General features: G+C 36.5%; 2 protein-coding genes across 3 annotated transcripts in view; one reads left to right on the top strand and one right to left on the bottom strand.

The window, feature by feature from the left end:
- LOC117992663 (probable serine/threonine-protein kinase nek3) overlaps positions 1–12,528 on the bottom strand; it is a 64,768-nt gene extending 52,240 nt beyond the window's left edge. Inside the window, exons 1-2 of one of the 2 annotated variants that reach the window (XM_034980383.2) lie at positions 12,511–12,528; positions 583–2,329 (exon numbers count right to left, since the gene is read on the bottom strand). In XM_034980383.2, coding sequence (XP_034836274.1) covers positions 583–2,276 — 1,694 coding nt within the window. In that variant the 5' untranslated portion in view covers positions 2,277–2,329; positions 12,511–12,528. Of the gene's footprint in view, positions 1–582; positions 2,330–10,777; positions 11,206–12,510 lie in introns of those variants that run through there. The other variant, XM_034980378.2, reaches the window with a different exon arrangement.
- Positions 1–22,463, top strand: part of nAChRalpha7 (nicotinic Acetylcholine Receptor alpha7) — a 60,347-nt gene that overhangs the window by 22,359 nt on the left and 15,525 nt on the right. The window lies entirely within an intron of this gene.

The following is a 22,463-nucleotide window of genomic DNA, read 5'->3' on the forward strand; positions in this document are numbered from 1 at the left end:
TTATCATACATCGTCAACAATCCATTAAAAGACCTTGTATGACGGTCATTCTTGAAGAAGTAAAGATTTACATCTACTTCATTACATACGAGTGGGTATTATAGGAAGTGGAAAGTCGATGGTAGATAGCTACGAGTTATGTTATTTTTTCTTACTTAAATATATAATTATTATTTTTCTGTATTAACTATTAACCCGACAAAAGTCAAATAAAAATCCATGTATTAATAATTTTAATTAGGTAAATAATTAAATTTTATCATTTATAATAGTTTTGGAAAAGAATTGATGTAAAGACAGATAAATAAATCGTTTATCGTAAATTGTACTTCTATTGTTGATGTTTATTGTTTTATTTACTATGTCTTTCATTTTTATAATGGTGTAGAATAAAGCATATTTCATTCATTCATTCATTCAAATGGTTGAGATTTAAAAAGTGTTGCTAATATTTTTGTATAATTTGCGGCCGCATGCTATAATAGCCTGATAAGTTGAGCATTTGTCATATTATTACCCCAGACAATGTAAATTGCAAATGTTAGCTTTTCTTAGTAAAAAAATAAGTGTTGAAATACTTACACGTTGTCGGTGACGTCACTGGATTCATCCAACTCTCCTATTGTGTCGAGTGATGCCCCGGAGCCATCTTCTCTAGTCTCTACAGGAGGCGGCGGTGGTGCGGTGGTCGGTCGTGTGCACGTACTTGGCGGTGATTCGCTGCCACTACTGTCTTTGTATTGAGTTTTAGGCACAAAATCGATAAGCCGAGGCAATATTTCGGGTACAGAATTGTCTTCTAATTTATCTTCAGTTTTGCTATTCATTTCAATTTCTGATCTCTGCAACCAAGTTTCTATGCACGTTTTCTTTGTTGGTGTTAAAAGAGGTTCGGACAGTGGTGGTGAAAGTAGTTCTGGAATGGGAATAGGACGGCGTTTCTTTTCACTAGCCGAACGTTCCACTTTCGTATTCCTCGGCATTGGTTTAGGTTTTTCCGAAACACTTTCTTGCTTTGAAGTTTTGTCATTAATTTTTGTAGAATCATTTGTTTCGGTATTACGTTTCAATATTTGGGTGTGATTATTGTTTTTATCATTTTTTTCCACCTTTTTTGCTATTGTGTTTTCTGTGACTAAAGCATTCTGGATTTCTATTTCGTGATTTTTTAATCCATTATCTGATAGTTTTCTGTCATTTTTCCTAGATTCATCGCTTATTTCCAAAAGTTTTGCTCTGGTCATGTCTTTCAATAAATCGGAATCAATGTTTTCAATGCTATTCAGTACCTTTTGAATATCTATAGATTTTGGCTGCATTATTGGAGTTGATGGAATGCTATTCTCAACAGAATTTGCCATTGATCCTAATCTATCAACAACTGTTGAAATAGAGCTGCCCGTATCATCAGACTCCGCATCTGCTAAGACAAGACAGCGTTCCCATTCATTAGAAAGCAAATCTAAATAAACTTCGGCATCTGGAGGTATAGCTTTACCGTCTGAAAGTCTACGTACTAAGCGTCTCACTTCTTCAGGAGATCCTTTTCTTAAGTAAGCAATACTTTCCTTTTGCCTGTGTATGTGACTATCAAAAGATGATTTTCGTGACAATTTATTTATCATAGGAATGACTGAACTATGCAGCGTGTCCTTGACATTTTCAGCCTCTTTAGATGCATCTATGTTTCCAAGTGTATTTTGTTCACCAAGAGTTTGAAGAATAGATTTTTCTTTGAAAGAGTTTTTCTTCCCCAATTTTCTGGGTGGAACAGGAGGAGGTAATGTCGACGGTCTAGTTATTTCAGAGCTCTGTTTGTTATCTATCACATTTTCTTTAAAGTCCATACTGTTTTGCTCAGGCTGTTTCTCAGCTTCAAAATGTCTCACGAGAAGTTCTAAGCTTTCATCTGAGTCTTTTAAACGACGAACACATTCAATTCTTGTTAAATTAGAAACTGTTACTCCATCGATAGCTAGGATTTCATCTCCTGGTATTAATTTACCCCAGGGCGTTGAAGCTTTAGCAGCAGGGCTATCTTCCGCACATGATTGTACCAAAAGTCTCCTAACTCTCTCAGCGGCAGCTGAACCACCTTCAAACTTAAGTCCTAATCCAAGTCGTGCTCCGCGTGGTCTACATACAACCACTTTAGCGGCACCCGCCGCAGCACCAACTGTAAGCACTGTTACGAACGCAGAATCCTGTGCAGCAGGCTTATTATCGCCTACCGGAACTATAGTGATGAACTCCTCGTCCGACGCCCCTGTCTCCATACCGCGTGTGACGCACACCCAAGCAGTTGGAATAGCCGCTTTTCGATCAGAATCTGTCGACAAAAAGTATGCATGAGATTGCATAATATGCAATAATGGTTAAAGTTGCGCGCACGTCGAAAGGCATGCGAGAACTGCGCAAGGCCTCTCTCTTTCACCGTTGCGCTTGGGTCCGCATTTCAAGAAGATCCAAAGTCGGAACAAATACAAGTATTCATAAATAAAATCTACTTGTGTATGCGAATACATTTTGAAGAACAAATATACCTAACAAAATCATTTTCATACTATGTACCCACTAATCCGGTCGAAATGTTTAAATATCGACAGATTAAATTAACAATCAGATGTTAGAATTTTTACAAGTTTAACGTGTGCTTATTTCCTACTCACGATTGCAGGTACTTTCGTCGATCGATATGAAAGTATAACGAGCGTGTTCGAGAACGCATTGGACACAAGCAGACACATCATCGGAAGGCAGAGATGTGGGTTAGTGGCACCAACGACAGCGCCGAAGCCATCGCGCGGCCGCGGAGATCGAGGCATTAGCATAACGCCCAGGGCTGCGACCCGTTACACCCGAGTTCCGTTTAAGGGCCTCTCATTCTCACGTTTCTCAACAATTTTCACATAAACCACAGTGTCGACTTTTGAGTAAACATCACCTAAATCTTCAATCAAATAAAATTTCACTTGCAGTAGGTAGGCACATTATAAAAACTTTCTAGAAATTAGTGCTATAAGGCACCTATCTACAAAATAGTTTTATTTCAAGATAACTTTATAAAAAGTATTGAAATACTCAATGATTATTTATTGTTTGGAAATTAAAAGGCAAACGCTTGACCACAATCACACCGGATGGATTAAGTATAGGTAGTATATCTTTAAAAATACTTTGGAAATAAATTGCTGCCCTACAGACCATTACAGACCAGTGAGATCACAAATGACCTGGGTTTGTATTCCATGACAGTGTTCATACAAAAAGGAGAGCAAATTTACTTTGTGATTTTTTACACGTCCGTTCTTATCGAGTAAGCCAAAAAGAGAAACAGGGTAATAAGTAGAAAATAATATTATATTATTATGTTGTAGGTATTGTTCCACGATATCAATTATAATTGAATCTTCACAACTTAACCTGCTAAATATAAATCAAAAATCTGTGTTTGAGTGAACTATGAGTTTGTGAGTGTGTGAGTATGAATGAGTACTCATATTATTTGAATATTTAAAGTTAGGTGTAATTATTTAAACATAATCGTTTTATGCAGTTAATAGAAACCGTTACAAAAATATTATAAAAACAAACACAAAGCTAGAGTTCATTGATATACTTACTTAATTTAAGGAGATTTATGAATATTTATGAATCATCATAATAATGTACCTATGAATAAAATTTGACCGTAAACACTTATTTTGGGTTAAGAAGCATAGTAATTACACAGTAGGGTGCGCAAGTAGGTGAAACGCAACGCCGCTTAAAACTTGATAGTCAAATTATACAGAAATCAAATAGGTCATTGCTACTGCTCTCTATATCTACAAAAAGACCGCAAGACCAATGTAATTTTTTAGATATCCATATAAATATATAAGGAAAAGCTGACTGACTGACTGACTGATCTATCAACTCATAGCTCAAACTACTGGACGGATCGTGCTGAAATTTGGCATGCAGATAGCTATTATGATGACGTAGACACCTGCTAAAAAAGAATTTTTGAAAATACAACCCCTAAGGGTACAACCTCTAAGGGTTATATGGGTTTGAAATTTGTGTAGTCCACGCAGATGAAGTCGCGGGAATAAGCTAGTATATGATATTTTGGTATGCGCTAAATGACCCTTTTAAACATTTTTCATAAAATGTGGTTAGCAAACTTTAAGACCTCATAAGGATTGCTAATAGAATATATTTACTCTGTTATACTAAAATAACACAAGAACTTAGAACAAATATCGTCATTTCATATTTATAAACCTTTTCAGCACGTCATCGGCCTGTCCCTGTTTATATAATATGCCTGCAGAATCTATAGTTTTAATATAGTATAGAAAATCTGGAAGAATAAGCTGATTAAAAAGAAGTAAATAACGGACGCATATCTTATAAGTATTTTTTTATCTTTAGGTCAAAGCAAATCCAATTAATTATGTATTCAGCAAAACTTTACATTAAAAATATACCTACCACATTTTATTAAGTTAATCTTATATTTTTAACACCCAAAGTAAACAACAGTTCCTGTTATTTACAAAACCAGTTCCTGACAAAAACAATAGAGGCACTCGCCGTACCTTACACGCAATGCATCCTACATTTTCGCATGAAATACAGTGAGTGAGTGTTTTGGCATGATTTTCGTGGGGCAAATAGTGGCCGATCACTGTAGCACGACTAATTAGACCATCCTTGATAGTGCTTGTGTAAGCAACAAAACCAGCCTCGAGACAGTAATATAGTATGCATGATGCATGTAGCTAATTGAACAAAATGTACTCCTACCGCTAATGCATTTGATTTATTTTATTTATTTTATTTAACAGGAAAACTTACAGCTAATATGAAAAAATGAATAGGTAAAAACAGAAGAAGATTGAAGCTAATGACAAGTTTTCACAGATAGAAATGCTCAATATAAGTGCTGTAGGTACTTATATTGAGTCTTTGAATTTTATGTTTGACACTACACATATTAATAAATAAATCCGCATCTAAGAAAATGGATTCGTAAAATAAACATGGAAATTCAAATAGTATATTCGTTAAATAAAAACAAAACTGAAAAGTTTTTAAAAATATCATTTAAATTTTAAATAAACACACACATACACTCATGATATTCACACTATAGACTAACTATATTAATAATAGAATAACAGAATTAATAATTAACATAATAGAATTGACAATAGAATACAAAAACTATAATAATTAAACTAGTTAGGTAATGCCAAAACATTAGACCGACTATTAAAAGAATAATGTTGACATATAGAACTAATATTGTGACTACTTAGATGATTTAAGCCAGCAATAGCGGCCGAAAGTAATGTACATCGGCCTTTAGAATGACATTTCGGCTTTGTAGAGCGTTATCTCTGTCACTCATACCTATATGACGCTTTGTCGGTCCCACCGACAGAGACAGTGCTCTACAAATTTGCTATCTCCTTCTAAAGGTCGATGTACATTACTTTCGGCCGTGCTCTGTGCAATAAGCTGCGTTTATGATACCCAAACAATTATTTTCAACCTGCAATAATTAATAAATACCTCGGTACTTAAGTTTATTTTCATTTTCAATGTCTTACAATGTTTTGGTTGGAATTTTTTTTAGAGGCTTCTAAACCAAAAACTGTGAATTTTACCATCAATTTAACCGTTAACGGGTCAACCATCACAAGTCATTTTATCGTTATTTATGTGCAAAATGGGTGCATACATAAAGTGTATTTTAAGAAATGACGAGAACACATTGTCACATCCGTTATTATGTAAAATATCCTGTTTTCTAAACATTTTGCAATTTATTAGAGTTGGCTTTCGAACGCTCGAACCCATGACTCCATCGGCACGCGACATTTACATAGCAGTCAGGTAACTTCGCGTCATAGTCGTGAACAATCAAATCATTATAGATTATCGTGAAGCGTGTTTAAATTCGCTATTACATCCCCCTTACTAATTAAAAAAATTGTCTAACCTTATGACCTATCTCTAGTTGGATAAATGCCTGTACTTTTATTGGAAAGGCGAATATTTATCTATTCATAAGAAACACTATGCTCTTTAAGTCTTACTGGTATCATCATATCATCATCATCATCAACCTATCGCCAACCCACTACTGATCATGGGTCTCTTCACTGAATGACAAAGGTTCTGGCCGTAGTCTCATGGAGAGCTCTCAAGCATGCAGGTTTCCTTACGATGTTTTCCTTCCCCGTTAAAGCAATGAAGTGACATTCTTAAAACGCACATAACTCTGAAAAGTTAGAGGTGCATGCCCGGAATTGAACCCTCGACCCTCTTAATAAGAGGCCAACGTCTTAATCACAAGGCTATAAATTCAATAGTAGTTATAGTACATAGAAAGTCTCCCGAAATGAACAAAGTGTTCAGAATTTGTCGAATAAGGAAATTCAAATTTCGAATACCTAAGTGAAAATTAATCTGCATTTGTAAGCATTATTTATTTTATTGTAATGTGGTAATATGGTGATGTTGCCTAATGAGCTGATATCACTACAGTCTACACATACAAGTACCTACGCTGGACCGGCGATTGCCGACCTGTTTTTAAAGCAACTTAATTTTCGCCATTTTGGTGCCGACAGCAGCAGTCACGTGAGCGTACTCGAAACTAAATGTTAGTTACAAGACATTAATTGTCAATACAGTGTCGACACGAAGACCATTTGACTCAAACGCTCGGTGGGGCGCTTCAAATCGGCTCAAGAAATAACTGTAATTTTTTATGGCACACCTCTTCCAGCGTACTTGTATATAGTATTATGTTCATTTCAGTGGCTGATATGATATTGACACACATTCATTTGTATTCAATCAAATTCTCAAACGATGTTCGCAACGTTAACGAAAGACCGGAAACATTAATTATTACTTCACCACGTAAATTCTAAGTGTAGGTACCTACCTATCTTTACAACATCGAGAACATGTCTGTTTGTAATTTTAACATTGAACATAATAATTATATCTGATGGAATTTAAAACTGGCTCTGATTTCACCGTGAGGAGAGAACAGTGGCTCAGACCGTATCTGCTAGGAGTGTCACTAAAAATAATTAAAAAAAGTGTAATGCATAGATAACGAATACCAAAATCTGATATCAAAATTTTAATTAAAAAATCTTTCTTGTTCCTGGGTAATTAAAGTGTCGACACTCCATCTTATCGCAACAAGCTCTTTGGGCAAATAAATAAATATTTTAATTGAATGGAATCATCATTAGGTATTTTTTTTAAAAATCACGAAACCTAATATTATGTATTTTATATACATTTTGACCCCATTGTTTTAGCCACATTTACGCCGCTGGTACTAATAGATATAAATTTCTTAGTCAATGAAAAGTAATGGTAATGGAAAACCAATGTATGTGAAAAGATTATCTTTGATGTTTCCCACAACCATAAACTTAAATCGCTCTTTAATAGAGTCACGTTTACATGGGTGTTAGTAATATTTATTTGACCCCGTTACTGTTTTTCAAAAGACTCGCTCTCGTAAGGAGACAAAATCTCTTTATTCATTGAATAGAGGTGGACTTTCGTTTTTTAAGCGTTTTTCAAACAAATCAAAATTCCAACGAGAATTTCATTTCTTTCACTTCTATATCCAAATTGGCTCATTCATCATCCTAAAGATCAGACGTTTTGATGTGTCATTAAAGAACAATTTATTGAGAACGAAATTTCATCCAGACTAAATTTCAAAATTTTTGTATGAAATCGAAAACCGACGGAATAAAATATAAGGAATCGACTTATATTAAGCAAGAAGCATTTTAATATTCGACTTTATTTTCGACTAGAATTGGTTTTATACAAATAGCCAAGTTGAGTGAAGTGGGCGTCGGAGGCATGACATCAGACATCGTTTACCACGGTCCCATCCAGGGTTAGGGTGACAAGAATTCGCTAAAAAATTACTTAAGGCTATTTTTAGGGTTCCGTAGTGAACAAGGAACCCTTATAATTTCGCCATGTCCGTCCGTCTGTCCGTCCTCGGTTAATCTCAGAGACTATTAGTGCTAGAAATCTGTAATTTGGCATGGGTATAAATATTAATCACGCCGACAAAGTGGTGAAATAAAATTGTGATAAATATTTTTTTTAGGGTAGCTCCCCTACATGTGAAGTGACCTCCCGTTGACCTAAAATCATGAAATTTGGTAGGTATAATGCGTTAAATTTAACTCCTCGCGTGCCATTTTAACATTTCGTGTCAAATTTCAGGTCAAAGTACGATTTTATTTTAAAGGTGAACCGTACTTTTGACATGACAGTTGACCCATAGAGTTAAAAATGGTGCGTGGGGAGTCATTTTACGGACTACAGATAGGTGTTATAGCTCAAGTTAAGGAGTAATTATGAAAACCGTTAATTTGTGGTAACGTCAGAAAAAAATCACAAATATTTTTTGATTTATCATGCAAAAGGTCGAAAAAATATGACTGTAGTAGGTACGCATAGATAAAGGAAGAGTACGGAACCCTTGGTGCGCGAGTCTGACTCGTACTTAGCCGTTTTTAGTTTAGAATTACTGACCCACTCGTTATTTAGTTTTTAATAAGTTAAATATTAAATAAAGTTTCATAGTAGGTATTTCTTCAGGTCTAAATAATATTTACATTCGAACTCTCAAAATTATTTTTGGTTAATGAAACTATTACCCTAGTTGCTTTCTGAATGATATGATAATAATTAGTTCCTAAATTAACCTACATAGTCTAATTATTATATCTAAACTAGCTTATGCTCGCCACTTCGTCCGCGTGGAATTTTCAAAAATCCTTTCTTAGCGGATGCCTACGTCATAATAGCTATCCGCATTCCAAATTTCAGCCCGATTCGTCCAGTAGTTTGAGCTGTGTGTTGATAGATCAGTAAGTCAGTCGGTCAGCCAGTCAGTCAGTCACCTTTTCCTTTTATATATCTAGATAAATATTTCTATATTATAATGTTAGACGAAAATATGGCTACCCTAGCCCCTCTGCAAAGCGAGAGGTGAACATCCTTCCATAGCTGACCAATGAGATCGATTTCAAAATGTAATAAAAAGCCAAATGGATGAAAATTATTACGTCTTATCACGTTATATCAGATGTAGAGACCAATAAAATATCCAGTTTTGCTCTATAACGGCATGAATGAAATGGTAGACACGGTAGACATTAATGATTCGGAATTAATTTTGAATAACATAAATAAAACTTAGAATATTAACTAAGTTCAAAAAATTAATTTCTTTTAAGTACCTAGGTACTGTTTTAAAAATGTCGTGGGAAAATCTTTTATTAATCAATTTAAAAAAAATTAAGAAAGAAATAAAAGAGACCTGTACCTGACGATATACTTGTAGGTATGTACCCTATATCTTATGTAGGTACCTATGTCCGCATGTATTCTTTAGACACTATGTACAACTCCACATAAGGAAAGCTCAAACATTCGGATTTTAAAGTGAAGCAAATTCTGCCCCTTGCCGTCTGTGTATGACACGCATGCACGTAATTGCACAGAATGCTTAGGTAATGCCGCAGTGTTTACGCATCTTTGAATAAAACCACACCTACGAGCATGCTTCAAAAATGGTGACCCCGTTACAAGTCGTATGCATAGTCCGTGACAGGTTGAAATGACAATCAGGGAATGAGGCGGGGGGACGCTCCGCACACCCGCACGCGCGGGTGACGTGCAATATGGATACGGATTACAAAAGTTATTTTATTTTCATATCACACTGAAAATCATAATATTACTTTTCAAGAAAAGAAGTCCCAGATTACCTTAATATGAAACGCATGATTATTTTCACCCGACGCGACGTCGTTTTATTGTCCCAGCGGGACCACTGGCAAGGTAATAAAATATTCTATCTGTATATTTTTGACACTAGCTTTTGCTACACGACTTCATCGGCGGAGTATTAGATTCTTTAGAATCCCGTCTGTGTCACTTCTTGTATAACCCGCTATCTGCCTATGGAAACCCCTTTAAATTTCCCTTTTCTTTCCCTTAGAATTTCCTTAAATCCTGAAATAACTATATTTCTTTGTTTTTAGTTGAAATCCAAAACCAGTAACAAGTTCCTTAGAGCTTGAAAAATTGCGGACTTTCAAACAAATTTCAAACCCCTATTTTACCCCCTTAGTGGTTTCTAAGCGGATTCCTACGTCATTTCTAATAGCTATCTGTAATCTGTATGCCAAACAGTTCGATCCGTCCAGTGGTTTGAGGAATGCGCTGATAGATCATTCAGTCAGTTAGTCAGTCAGTTCAGTAAGTTTAAATAGTAGTATTTCAAAGCTTGCGTTTATTGACCCGTTTTCCTTTACTGTTTACTATTTTATAGTTCAAAATAGCATTAAATAAAAAAATGAGATTAAAGAGCATAGAAAAATACTATAAATAGTAACCTGATTAATTTTGAAAGCGTTGTACGGTAAGGCGGGCGGAAAAAGAAAATAGGATACGTTCATGTTCAGGTGGCGCGGAAAACAGCAGGTGGGGTGCGGAAGGGGCGCGGGCGGCGAGGCAGGCGCGGGGCGCACCCGGGACCTCGGGACGCGCCGCAGCCTCTCCCGCCCTAATCTCATTACACACACGCGGCGCCTACCTCGACCTTAGCCCGGTTTCAGACACGGGAACCCGCATAATAGCTCACCTTGCTATTGTTTATATCGTCCGGCGACTCATATTTTATCACAATATTATAGAGCGTAAACTTTTAACTCACCCTAATATATCACAAGCTCTGAAATCTCAGCTTTCAAACATCAGTATCAGTCACGGTACATACACACTGGCAATACAGTCCGATAACACTCGTTAATACATCTTCGTTTAGCACACCGATAAGGCCACGAATTTGTGGAAGAAAATGTTTTATGATAGCGACGGTGCGGTTCAGCGTATCGCACACGGGTGCGTCGCGACGTCGGCGGCGCGGAGCGGCGTGTGCGCGCGCGCTGGCGGTGGGGCCGACCGGTCGCAACCGGGCCGCGCTCTCACCGACTCGCCGCCCTGCCACAATGTTCACTATAATCGCACTTGACACCGTACCGTGTTCGATCTCGAAGAAAGTTCCACGTTACTATGTCATTTCTTTAACTTGCACAAAAAAATCCAAAATCAGAAATTACTCTCGATTTCCACCCGCCGTTCTAATACGACTGGCGCCCGAACACGAAGCCGAGTCAACAATTGTAATTGAATTAGGTAATTGTAGAGTTCATACCTATTTGGCTTCGTTTTTTTTCTCACTAGAGGTTTTCTGAGTATTGATTTGTCATGAACTTGACTGTTAAGTCTAACGGTTTCCACCTGATTGTATATCTTGATAATTGTTTGATTCTGAAAAGAAGTAAGTACATACTCAAGTGAAAGTATTATTAATTTTACATGTTTTTAGATAACCCGTGAGATAAGTTATCAATCACTATGCTTTCTTGTCATCTACAATCAACAGTTAATTCAATTAATTGTTCTTTGAAAACCTCTCTTATCTTTCAGCATATCATATTCAGTGTGTTTCACATTATCGTCAGTATATGCCCCCTACATCTTTCACCAAATGCATTCGTATTGTATGATGCGCTTACACTCCGAATAGGGCCATCGTCTGTCTCTCTGTCTTATTGTGGCATCTTAGCTGAAAATAACACCTAAATACCTATTATGATTCCAGTAATATACCTACCTACCTACTTTCAAGTAACTCGCTTTCAAATATGATCGTGTAAACTTTGCAAACGTCTCTTAGGTGCTACGCCAGTTTTACAAATTGGTTAGGTAATTTGTAAAACTCGTGGTTGTGAACATCGGCACATCCCTTCATAATATAATTCTATCGTCCGCGTTCTCAGTCTTTCTGAAATAATTGTAATTTATTCTCCCAAGTTCACCTTGAAAAAAAAGTGATAGCTCAAGTGTACATTGTAATGGATCCGCTTCAACTATCGCTCTTAATTCATCATCTTCACCTCCGGTCTATTACGATGCCTGTTCTTGAGATCGGAACTTCCTTTCAAAACGGAAGCTATCAATACAACACGCGCGATGAGTTTGTTCTTTGTGGTTACTCCATTGTTAATTATTGTGTAGGTACCATCTCTACAATCTACTGCCTCGATGATATTCGCAATCGAAAATGATTCCGAATTTTCAAATATCATGGCAAGGCACGACTGATAAACACATGAGGAAAATCCTTTTTATCCCAATAATACTTACTACAAGTTATTATAGGATCATGATTTGCCTTTGTTACGAATTCTAATCAGAAATCAATTTTTTTAAGTTAAGCAACTTAAATTTTATGACTCAGTTAAACTTTAAATGTTCTTTCAATATTCGAAACATAGGTAGTCTCACAATAGCAGAATGACAACAGATACTACCAAGTCTAGTTAACATTAAAATATTCGCTAAGTACCTAGGTAAGTACTTACTTATTGGGTTCACCAATACCTTATCTTGCAGTAGAAATGCGTCAAACGTCCGCTTATAGATACGAGACGAGACTGTCTGTCCTACAAGTTACAAGTAAAATCTTGTTGCGAATCAAGAAAGTCATTAATTGTCTATTTCCGTTAATGATACACAACTTTACCTATATACATACCTACTTAATAGATAACCCTTAGATAACCATAAGTTACGAATTATAATATTTAAAATGCCAATGGGCAAAAATAAATAACTTAAAATTCAGCTTGGAACATTTTATCCAATCCAATCCATCAGCCTGTTTGCGTCCACTGCTGGACATAGGCCTTTCCAAGAGCGCGCCACCAAACACGGTCCTCCGCCTTCCTCATCCAACCGCTCCCCACCACCTTCTTCAGGTCATCGGTCCAGCGGGCGGGGGGTCGTCCTACACTGCGCTTACCGAACATTTTATGTTTACAACATAATTATAGGTAGAAAAAATATGAATCTAAGCCAACAACAAAACCACCAATACTATAACATGATACCTAATTAGTAAATTACAGTGTACGAACACCCCTATTGAGTTTCTAAGAACTATTTCAAAATATAAATCAGAGCCAAGTTTTAATAACTCAGGAAGTCTGTGTAACTACTAAGTAAATAATATAGCCTCAATAGCTCAAAGGTTAAAGAAGCGGACTGAAATCCGAAAGGTCGCCGGTTCTAACCCCACCCGTTGCACTATTGTTGTAGTCTACTCTTAGCACAAGCTTAACGCTTAGTTGGGGGGAAAGGAAAATATTAGTCAGCATGATGAACTTAATATTCTTTTAAAATATAATATAACTCATTCATTACACCGAAACTTATTTAGTAGGTAGGTACCTACTGTAGTTACAAGTTACACCAGACTCAAAAGCGCGTACGAATTCCCCGAGAGCAACATTTTTAACATTTCAGGTTAATGAAAATCACCGCTTTCATCCATAATGGGAGAGCAAGAGGTTCACTTAATTGCCTAGTAAGGCATGAACGAGAAATAAACTCGTCTCGAACACGACAAACCTTGTAAGCTTAGCAAGTAAACACGCACACTCAAGCTGTCTAATCGGTAGGTACTTACTTACATTTGAGAAACAAATTGATAGAAAAATATTAGAATTCAAAACAATTTATAAACTTTAAAGACTCTTTAACTTTAGTAGAAACTACTTTAAGCCCTGAAAATAAATCTAAATCTAAATATATAAAAGGAAAAGGTGACTGACTGACTGACTGACTGAGTGATCTATTAACGCACAGCTCAAACTACTGGACGGATCGGGCTGAAATTTGGCATACATATAGCTACTATATGACGTAGACATCCGCTAAGAAAGGATTTTTGTATATTCAACCCCTAAGGGCGGAAATAGGGGTTTGAAACTTGTGTAGTCCACGCGGACGAAGTCGCAAGCATTAGCTAGTATATTATAAAAATAACCCCTAAAGGGGTTACCCCTATAAAATAAGGGTTTAAAATTTGTGTAGTCCACGCGGACGTAGTTTGGGGGCATAAGCTAGTTATTCATATAGTTCAGATATGAGGAAATCCGTAGGAGAAGCAGAATAGGTAACCGACATAGCTTGACGGGTTGCGAAGCTGAAGTGGCATGGTAATGGGCAGGGCATATAGTTTGAAAAACTGATATACGTTGGGATCCCGAGGTGCTAAAATAGCGTCCTCGCGCTGGAAAGCGCAGCGTTGAAAGACCCGCCTCTCTAGGTGGGCAGACAACATCAAACGTGCCGCCAGGAGCCACTGGATTCAGGCGGCACAAGACTGTGGGTGGAAGTCCCTACAAGAGACCTATATTTGTCGGTTGATATGACGATGATTGATGATATAAATTACACGATTGATTGAGAGCTCCACTAGTTGAAGATAAGCTTATATTACGTACAGCATCCATCGAAACCTGAATACAACAATATAACTATAGCGAACGCAAGTGAAAACACTGTTACGTCATAATATAACTTTAGATAGTGGTCAAAGTTGATTTGAATGTCAACCTGTTCTATTCCATAGTAACTATTATGGTTATTATTAGTGACTGCTTTCCCGATCGAATAAATCTTATGATTTTATTCATAGCCCTAACTTTCTCTTTTCATCACGAAATACTCGGAGCATGACCGTTATCATTAAACTTTGAATAAAACCAGCTTTGTATTACGTTTAATTAAATAGTCTTCGAACCAACAGCTCGGTATTCCTTGTTTTCAAACGTAACATAGTGAAAATATTTTGATAAGATTTTAATATAGTATACAATTACAATTATTGATATATTTGCTCAAACGTTATTAATTTTAAAGAGAAAAAAACAAATTAAGTAACTAAGTATAATGACCTATGTGGATTAAACGTATTAGAGTACAAAACTTAGGACCTTACTACTCGCAATACTCACTGCACTTATTTACAAGTATTTCAATCATAAATCTCGTATAAAAGACATTACGGACTGTAATAAATTGGGAAATGATACTTAAATAGTAAAAATCATCGCATAAGTAAGACGTATTATTTATGTTAATTTTGGCATACTTTTGCGGTTTTTAAATGAAACCTGAACCCGTTCACCCCTAAAGATAAAATTTAATTAAAATACGCTTCACAATTTAAACTGAATCTGATTACAAGCGGCCCGATGTAAAAAAAACATTTAATAAGTCATTTATTTCAATAAAACTCAGCTGAGTGATTTTACCATTAAAAACCTTTGAACGATTTAAGGCCCCATATTGAAAATATTGCTACTTTTGAAAGCCTTTTGAAATAATATAATTATGAAAAATATATATTAAAAAGGCCGACTTCCAAAACCACTACCAAGTAATAAAATACTTAATTTTTGTTTCTACACTTGTATATATTATGTTGTTTCTAGTTTATTTTATTATTTCTAGTTTCTAGTTATTCTAGTTTCTTTTATTATGCTTGCCCGACGTCATACATACATACACGTGTAGAAACAAAAAATATTTTATTAATTTATAGTGGATTTGGAAGTCGGTTTTTTAATTAAAAAAAATAATTACGCTTTTTAGTGTAAGTAGTCATTGCTTAGTAAGTACCTAAAATAACAATTCACCAGCAAAACTTTCCAAATTCACACGGCCTAAGAGTTCAATACCTTGAAGCATCAGGATTGAAGAGTTGGGACTTGGAATTCAATAACAATATGTCATTGCTCGGCATTTGCAATATTATTTCACCAGTAACAGTTCCTGAATCTCTATGGTTTAGGAGTGCTGTACCCCGCATCATCAAGTTTGAGGAGCTCGAACTTGGAGTGTAATCATAAAGCCGTTGCTTGATACCTAAAATATTAATTCACAGTCAGAAATTCCCGAATCCCCGCGGCTTAGGAATTCAGTACCTTTTTTTATAGCTGGCAATCCTCCGACATAGTTATCGGTGACTTTCAGAACAAAGAGTACAGTACCTTGCAGCATCTGGATCGAGAAGTTTGGATTCAAAGGTCAATGATAATATAGTCTAGGCTTGGCACCTAAAATAATATTGCACTATCTGCAGTTCCTGAATCACTATAATTTAGGAGTGCTGTACCCCGCATCATCAGGGTTGAGGAGTTAGGACTTGGACTTCAAACATGTAGTCGTTGCTTGGTAACTACAATATTAATTCACTGTGAACACTTCCTAAATTTTGATAACTTAGGCAGGCAGTAACCCTGCAGCATCAGGATTAAGGAGTTGGATCCAGATTTTTTTATGAAACCACCATGAAAACTTCTACTGTTGATTTAAAAAAAAATTACAAATCAGTGCAGAAACCTCGAAATAATCGGACATACATTTTTAAAAACGGTCCGAATTTAGAACCACTTCCTTTTTGGAAGTCGGTTAACAACTAATTAAATATGTGCTTTTTAGATCTTATTGGAAACGTAAACAGCATAAGTAATTTCTTGATTTAAAAAAATGCGAAAATGCTTCACATATTATTAAGATTTTATAGTTTTGATCCGAAACGGTATTAATTTTTCTGTATTTTTTACTTATTATGTGCTTATTGTGTTTAATTTTTCTGATTTTTTGTCTTATTAAGTAGGTATGTGTTATTAAAATAAAATTTTGGCATGAAAACATTTTTGGATTTGAATTTCAAGTAAGCATCTGACCTTTTGGTATTTTGGACCTGACTCCTGTACTTGCAGATGTACTACAGAACAATGGCGACCGAATCAGCGTCCATTTTTGTAAGACTTCTACATCGTTTAAAGTTTGAACCGGTCTGTGTGATTACAATTTTCAAAAAAGTCGTAAAATTGGTTTTGTTTAGTTATGTAACTTGTACTAACTATGTATTTTTTTAAATATTTGATTTAAGTATTACTACTTATCGCTTTCTCGAAAAATAACAATACAAAGGGAACCAACCTCTGTGGATTTCAGCTTTCTAGATCTAAGGGCTGGGCGTTGATGAACCAGCCGGCAAAGTAGCTACCTACCTAAAATAAGTATCATTAGAAACCATCTTCGTATTCCATGGGTAGTGCTATTTGGGTCAAATATTATTGTCGGATGGTAATGGCCGTCATCAAATTGTAATCAGTGTTTGATTATCAATTACTCTACTCTATTTGGTGCTCAAGTATGCTGCAAGTACAGTAACAAATACCTACGTTAAGATAAGATTAATTATTTATTAATAAGCATAAAATAAATATTTTCTACGTGATCCAATCAAAAATGAGAAAATTAGTAAAACCGACATAGCCCAACGGGTTGCGAAGCTGAAGTGGTAATTGGTGAGGCACGTATACTTCTGAGAACCGACAGTTGTTGGTGCTGGATGGCAACTTTGTACCGGAAAGTACAACGTTGGCAGATCCCCCGCTAGGTAGAGACTTTACACAAGTTGCAGAGAGCCACTGGATCCAGGCAGCGCAACGCTGCAGTGTGTGGAAGTCCCTACAAGACATCTAGAATTAATCAGTAATATTTATCCAGCAAAGGACATCTATCGGTTGATGACGACGACGATAATTATGTTTCTATTAAGAGCAACCATTCACAAGGTTGTAATAAAATTACCTGCACGGAAATTCTGTTTTCAACGAAATCCAAAACGGCCGTTACAGTTTTCATGGTTCGTTTCACAGTGAAGTAATCGGTGGGAATGCACTAATGATTGGTTGCACCTGAACAGCGTGTAATATGCGATTTGCAAGCGCGCATATTATGGCGGTCACGCGACGACCACGCCTTTGGCCACTTGTGTTATATACGAGTAGGTACCGCGTAAAAATAGCTATTTAAATATTCTATGCGTTACGTATGTTGGTTTAAAAAATGAATAAAATACTTAAGATCACACAAACGATACTAAAAATTATATTAAAATAATATTTTAAGTATAAAATTATGTAAATGCAATTTTAATAAGCCTACTAACCTGTTAACTTATAATACACAACTACTTTGGCATTTACCGTATGGAAATTCTAGTGCTCCTATCTGTAGAATGCTGTTCAATTTGCATTCAAAATTTAATATATTCAACGTCAAGTAGATTCAACTTTCAGAATTAATTAAACTTGCGTGTATATGACGTGCCTACAAATTACTAATGAAGAGATAGGATATTATCATTATCCAATGTGCCCAGTCATAGAGCGCACAAGCGAAAGGACGAGAAATTAGGCATCGTTATATGTATAAAAACGCGGGCAAAGGCCTTCCAGTTCCACTCTTCTACCAAGTATCTCTCTACCGAAAAATTTACTGAAATATTGATGAAAGGAAGTACCTACTTACTATAAGAAATGCCATGCACAGAACTTCCAATTCTTTGATCGTTCAGTTACAGACTAAATCACTTCAATTAGGTAATTAGATGATAAGTTTAAATAAAACAGACATATTGCGTATTTTACTTTTTACTCAAAGTAATGAGATTACAAATAATATCTTCAAATGAAGCTACTCTTATAGGTAATTATTTATCAATTGTCTTTTTCTAGTTCATACAATTCCCACAAATGCACACTGCCTCTACCTCTCGTTAATTTTTGACATTTGACTTATAAACGGTTCTTTATTTTGCCTATTTTCGAGCAAATGAATCGCCGTTGTCTTTGTAAAATATTCAGCAATAGACTGCTAGGTAGGGTAGCCAATTGATTTTAATACAAACATTTTGTTGGAAAGTTAAGTATAAGTATCTAGTTTACAAACTAGATGTTCTCGCGTCTCAATTATATATCTGGGCAAGTGACAAAAGTGGCCCAGTGGAAAAAAACTTTTGGAGAAATGAGCGGTTCTACTAGGAGGGTGCCGCAGTTTAAGCACATGCCTTTGACTTTTTTGAGGTTTTCATACAAATTCAAGTTTAGTTTAATATATAGTTTAATAATAATCCTCCGCTTCATAATCATATAATAATATTGTGATGAAAATTGTTTGATATTACGGCATAGAATTTGGTTACGAGCCAAAACTGTCGTCTTAATACGGATTCTATCTTCACTTGTCAGGTTTTAAACGACTTTTCAAAAACATGTTCAAAACAAGCGTCATGATTTTCACATTATTATATCCTTTCTGTATAATTTTCCACTCGACGAAAAAGTAGGTAGAAGAAGAAAAACGTCTTTCTATTTTTCAAATTAGGAATAAGTATCAACGTATGAAAATTGGCAAATCCATTTTTCTGAATTCTTTAGTCGGTAGTCAGGTACCCGTGGGCTCAGCCAATTTCTGGCATACACTCACAAAGACGCAGCAACCCTACAAGTAGAACGCTTTCACCAAGTTTCACAATCTGCTCCTAGAGACATTTACCATTTACCAAATATATTCAGACCGCCCAATAAGCGCAGAACTGGATCGTGAACTCCGACTATAGCATTGTTCTACGCTCCATCCAAATCACATACAATTAATTATTACCGACCGCACCAATAATGGGGACGATGATAATATAGCTATACCTACAGCAGTATAGAGTCTGAAGTATTGTAATGGTTTCTGTTTAGATTCTGCTGTGTCAGCAGATCCCCATTGTATTGGGATATAAGGATCTTGATTAGAAAAACTAAGATGATTGGGACATATTAAACTTTTATTTTACACCACCAATACACCAGTATTACCTACATTAAATGATTTTATCCAACCTAATATAATATAATATAATAATTGCGAAAGTGTGTATACTTGTCTTCTAGGTTTTCACGTCTCATCAGTAAAACAGATTTTGACAAAAGGTACAGAGTTAGCTTACATCCCGAGGACGGACACAAGCAATTTTGTTTCAGAAAATCAAAGAGTTCCTAAGGGATTTTCATTCAAAACCGTCCAAAACTAAAATCCACTTGGACAAAATAGTGTAATTGGCCATATTTCTGTAATTAGCATCTAAGACACTTATTGTAATATTTCGCTGTTAATTTCCTATACTAAATAAAATTAAAATAAAATAAACAATGTCACGGCCATTATCAGTTTGGTACAAAGATAGCTACGAGTAGCAACTCGAATTCAAATGTGAGTACTCGTACTTTTTTATCCCAGAAAATCAAAGAGTTCTCTCAGAATTCTAAAAAAAACTAATTCCACACGTATGAAGTCGCGGGCATCATGTCGTAAGTACAATATGTACCTATATGCAACGTGCATTATTTGTATGAATGATTCCAAAACACTGAACTGAAGTAAGTTCAAATTTAGGTAATCTTCAAAGTAGTAATAACAGCTTTCGAAGCTTTTACACTTTATACTCACTTTTTCGCAGAGGAACATAAACAGTAGGTATAAGGTTAAGGTTAATATCACTGATCACATTGATCTCCTAGGTCTCGACATCTCAGCTAACATCAACTTCGGAAGGTCCATCGAAGCCAAAGCCAAGACCGCCGCAAAAAAACTTGGCATTCTTAACAAGGTCAAGCAGTACTTCACGCCGCGCCAACTGGTTACCTTATACCAAGCTCAGGTCAGGTCGTGCATGGAGTACTGCAGTCACCTCTTCGATGGCTCCGCTAAGTACCAACTAGCGGCTCTGGATGCTGTTGATCGTCGAGCTAGGAGACTCATACGCGAAGACTCCCCTTTACTGGCGAAACTACAAAGTCTCGATCACCGCCGCAAGGTCGCCGGCTTATCAGTGTTTTATAGGATTATATTTCGGAGAGTGTGCTCAGGATCTTTTCGATCTTGTCCCCCCTTCACCATTTTACCACCGAACAGCAAGACGTCGGGCGAGTTTCCATCCTTATGTCGTCGACATTCCATCTACACGCACGAAACGTTTTGCGTCATCATTCCTCATACGTATTGCTAAGGTTTGGAATACTCTTCCGCGATATGTGTTTCCTACCAATTACAACCCGGGTATCTTTAAAACAAGAGTGAATAGGCATCTTCTAGGTAAACGCGTCCCATCTTAGGCCACATCATCACTTCCCATCAGGTGTGATTGTGGTCAAGCGTACACCTATATTGAATAAAAAAAAAAAAAAAAAAAAAACTATATATAAAGCTGACTGACTGACTGACTGCCTCAAAGCAAAGCTCAAACTAATGGACGGATCGGGCTGCAATTTGGCATGCAGATAGCTATTATGACGTAGACACCCGCTAAGAAAGGATTTTTGAAAATTCAACCCCTAAAGGGCTAAAACAGGGATTTGAAATTTGTGTAGTCCACGCGGACGAAGTCGCGTACATAAGGTAGTTTACTATTTATAAATACACAAGTATTTAAAAAAATCTTACAAAACGAGGTCTACTATTCAATATGTAGTTTTTTTTTTTTATTCAGATACAAGTTAGCCCTTGACTGCAATCTCACCTGGTGGTAAGTGATGATGCAGTCTATGATGATAGCGGGCTAACCTGGAAGGGGTATGGCAGTTTTTAATAAACCCATGCCCCTTTGGTTTCTACACAGCATCGTACCGGAACGCTAAATCGCTTGGCGGCACGGCTTTGCCGGTAGGGTGGTAACCAGCCACGGCCGAAGCCTCCCACCAGACCAGACCAGAAATTAAGAAATTATAAAATTCCAAACCCCTGCCAGGAATCGAACCCGGGACCTCCCACTTTTAAGACCACAGCGCTCACCACTGCGCCAGGGAGGTCGTCAAAGATAGAATCGATAGAAGGCAGGTACAACATTCAATTAATTTAATTTAAACTAAAAATCTATAATTATTACGTAATGTTAACGCTACTTTGATACTGAATGAAAATTTTATTATAGGTGTCGCGTGTTATTTTACTGGTTGTCTGACGTCCTTTGCAGTCAATGTGCGAATTAGTAAAGTCGACAGCTCGTGGTACTAGGTTGCAGTATGGGGGCGCGCGGCGGAGGGACCGAGGAAGAGGGCAGTGTCCCTCATTGATCGCCCGCCGCGCAGCATCCCCGCGCCTCCCGCGCTCTCCGCTCGACACAACCACAAAATTCAACACTCAAAATTGCAATCGTTGGAATTCGAAAGCTCATCTTATTCTTAACCCCATTAAAGTCGTGACCGATTGGAATGGATACAGCTTGTACTTTTTTTACACATGCCATTTTAGTATTAAGAATTGAGATGCAAGTTTAATCCATAATAATTCCATACTGTATGTCCATTGTCCATGGCCCATCAGTTTAACCGATTTTGACGAAATTTGGCAGAGTGTTAGCTTCCATCCCGGAGCCGTACGGACATAGGCTACTTTTGTCCCAGAAAATCAAAGAATTTCCGACGGAATTTATAAAAAAACCTAAATCCACGTGGATGAAGTTGCGGGCATTATCTATTTGGTACAAAGATACATAGCTTACATCCTGAAGCCAGTTTTTTTTTTTTTTTTTTTTTTAATTCAGATACAAGTTAGCCCTTGACTGCAATCTCACCTGGTGGTAAGTGATGATGCAGTCTAAGATGATAGCGGGCTAACCTGGAAGGGGTATGGCAGTTTTT

The sequence above is a fragment of the Maniola hyperantus genome, chromosome 2 (genome assembly GCF_902806685.2).
Source record: "Maniola hyperantus chromosome 2, iAphHyp1.2, whole genome shotgun sequence".
NCBI lineage: Eukaryota > Metazoa > Arthropoda > Insecta > Lepidoptera > Nymphalidae > Maniola > Maniola hyperantus.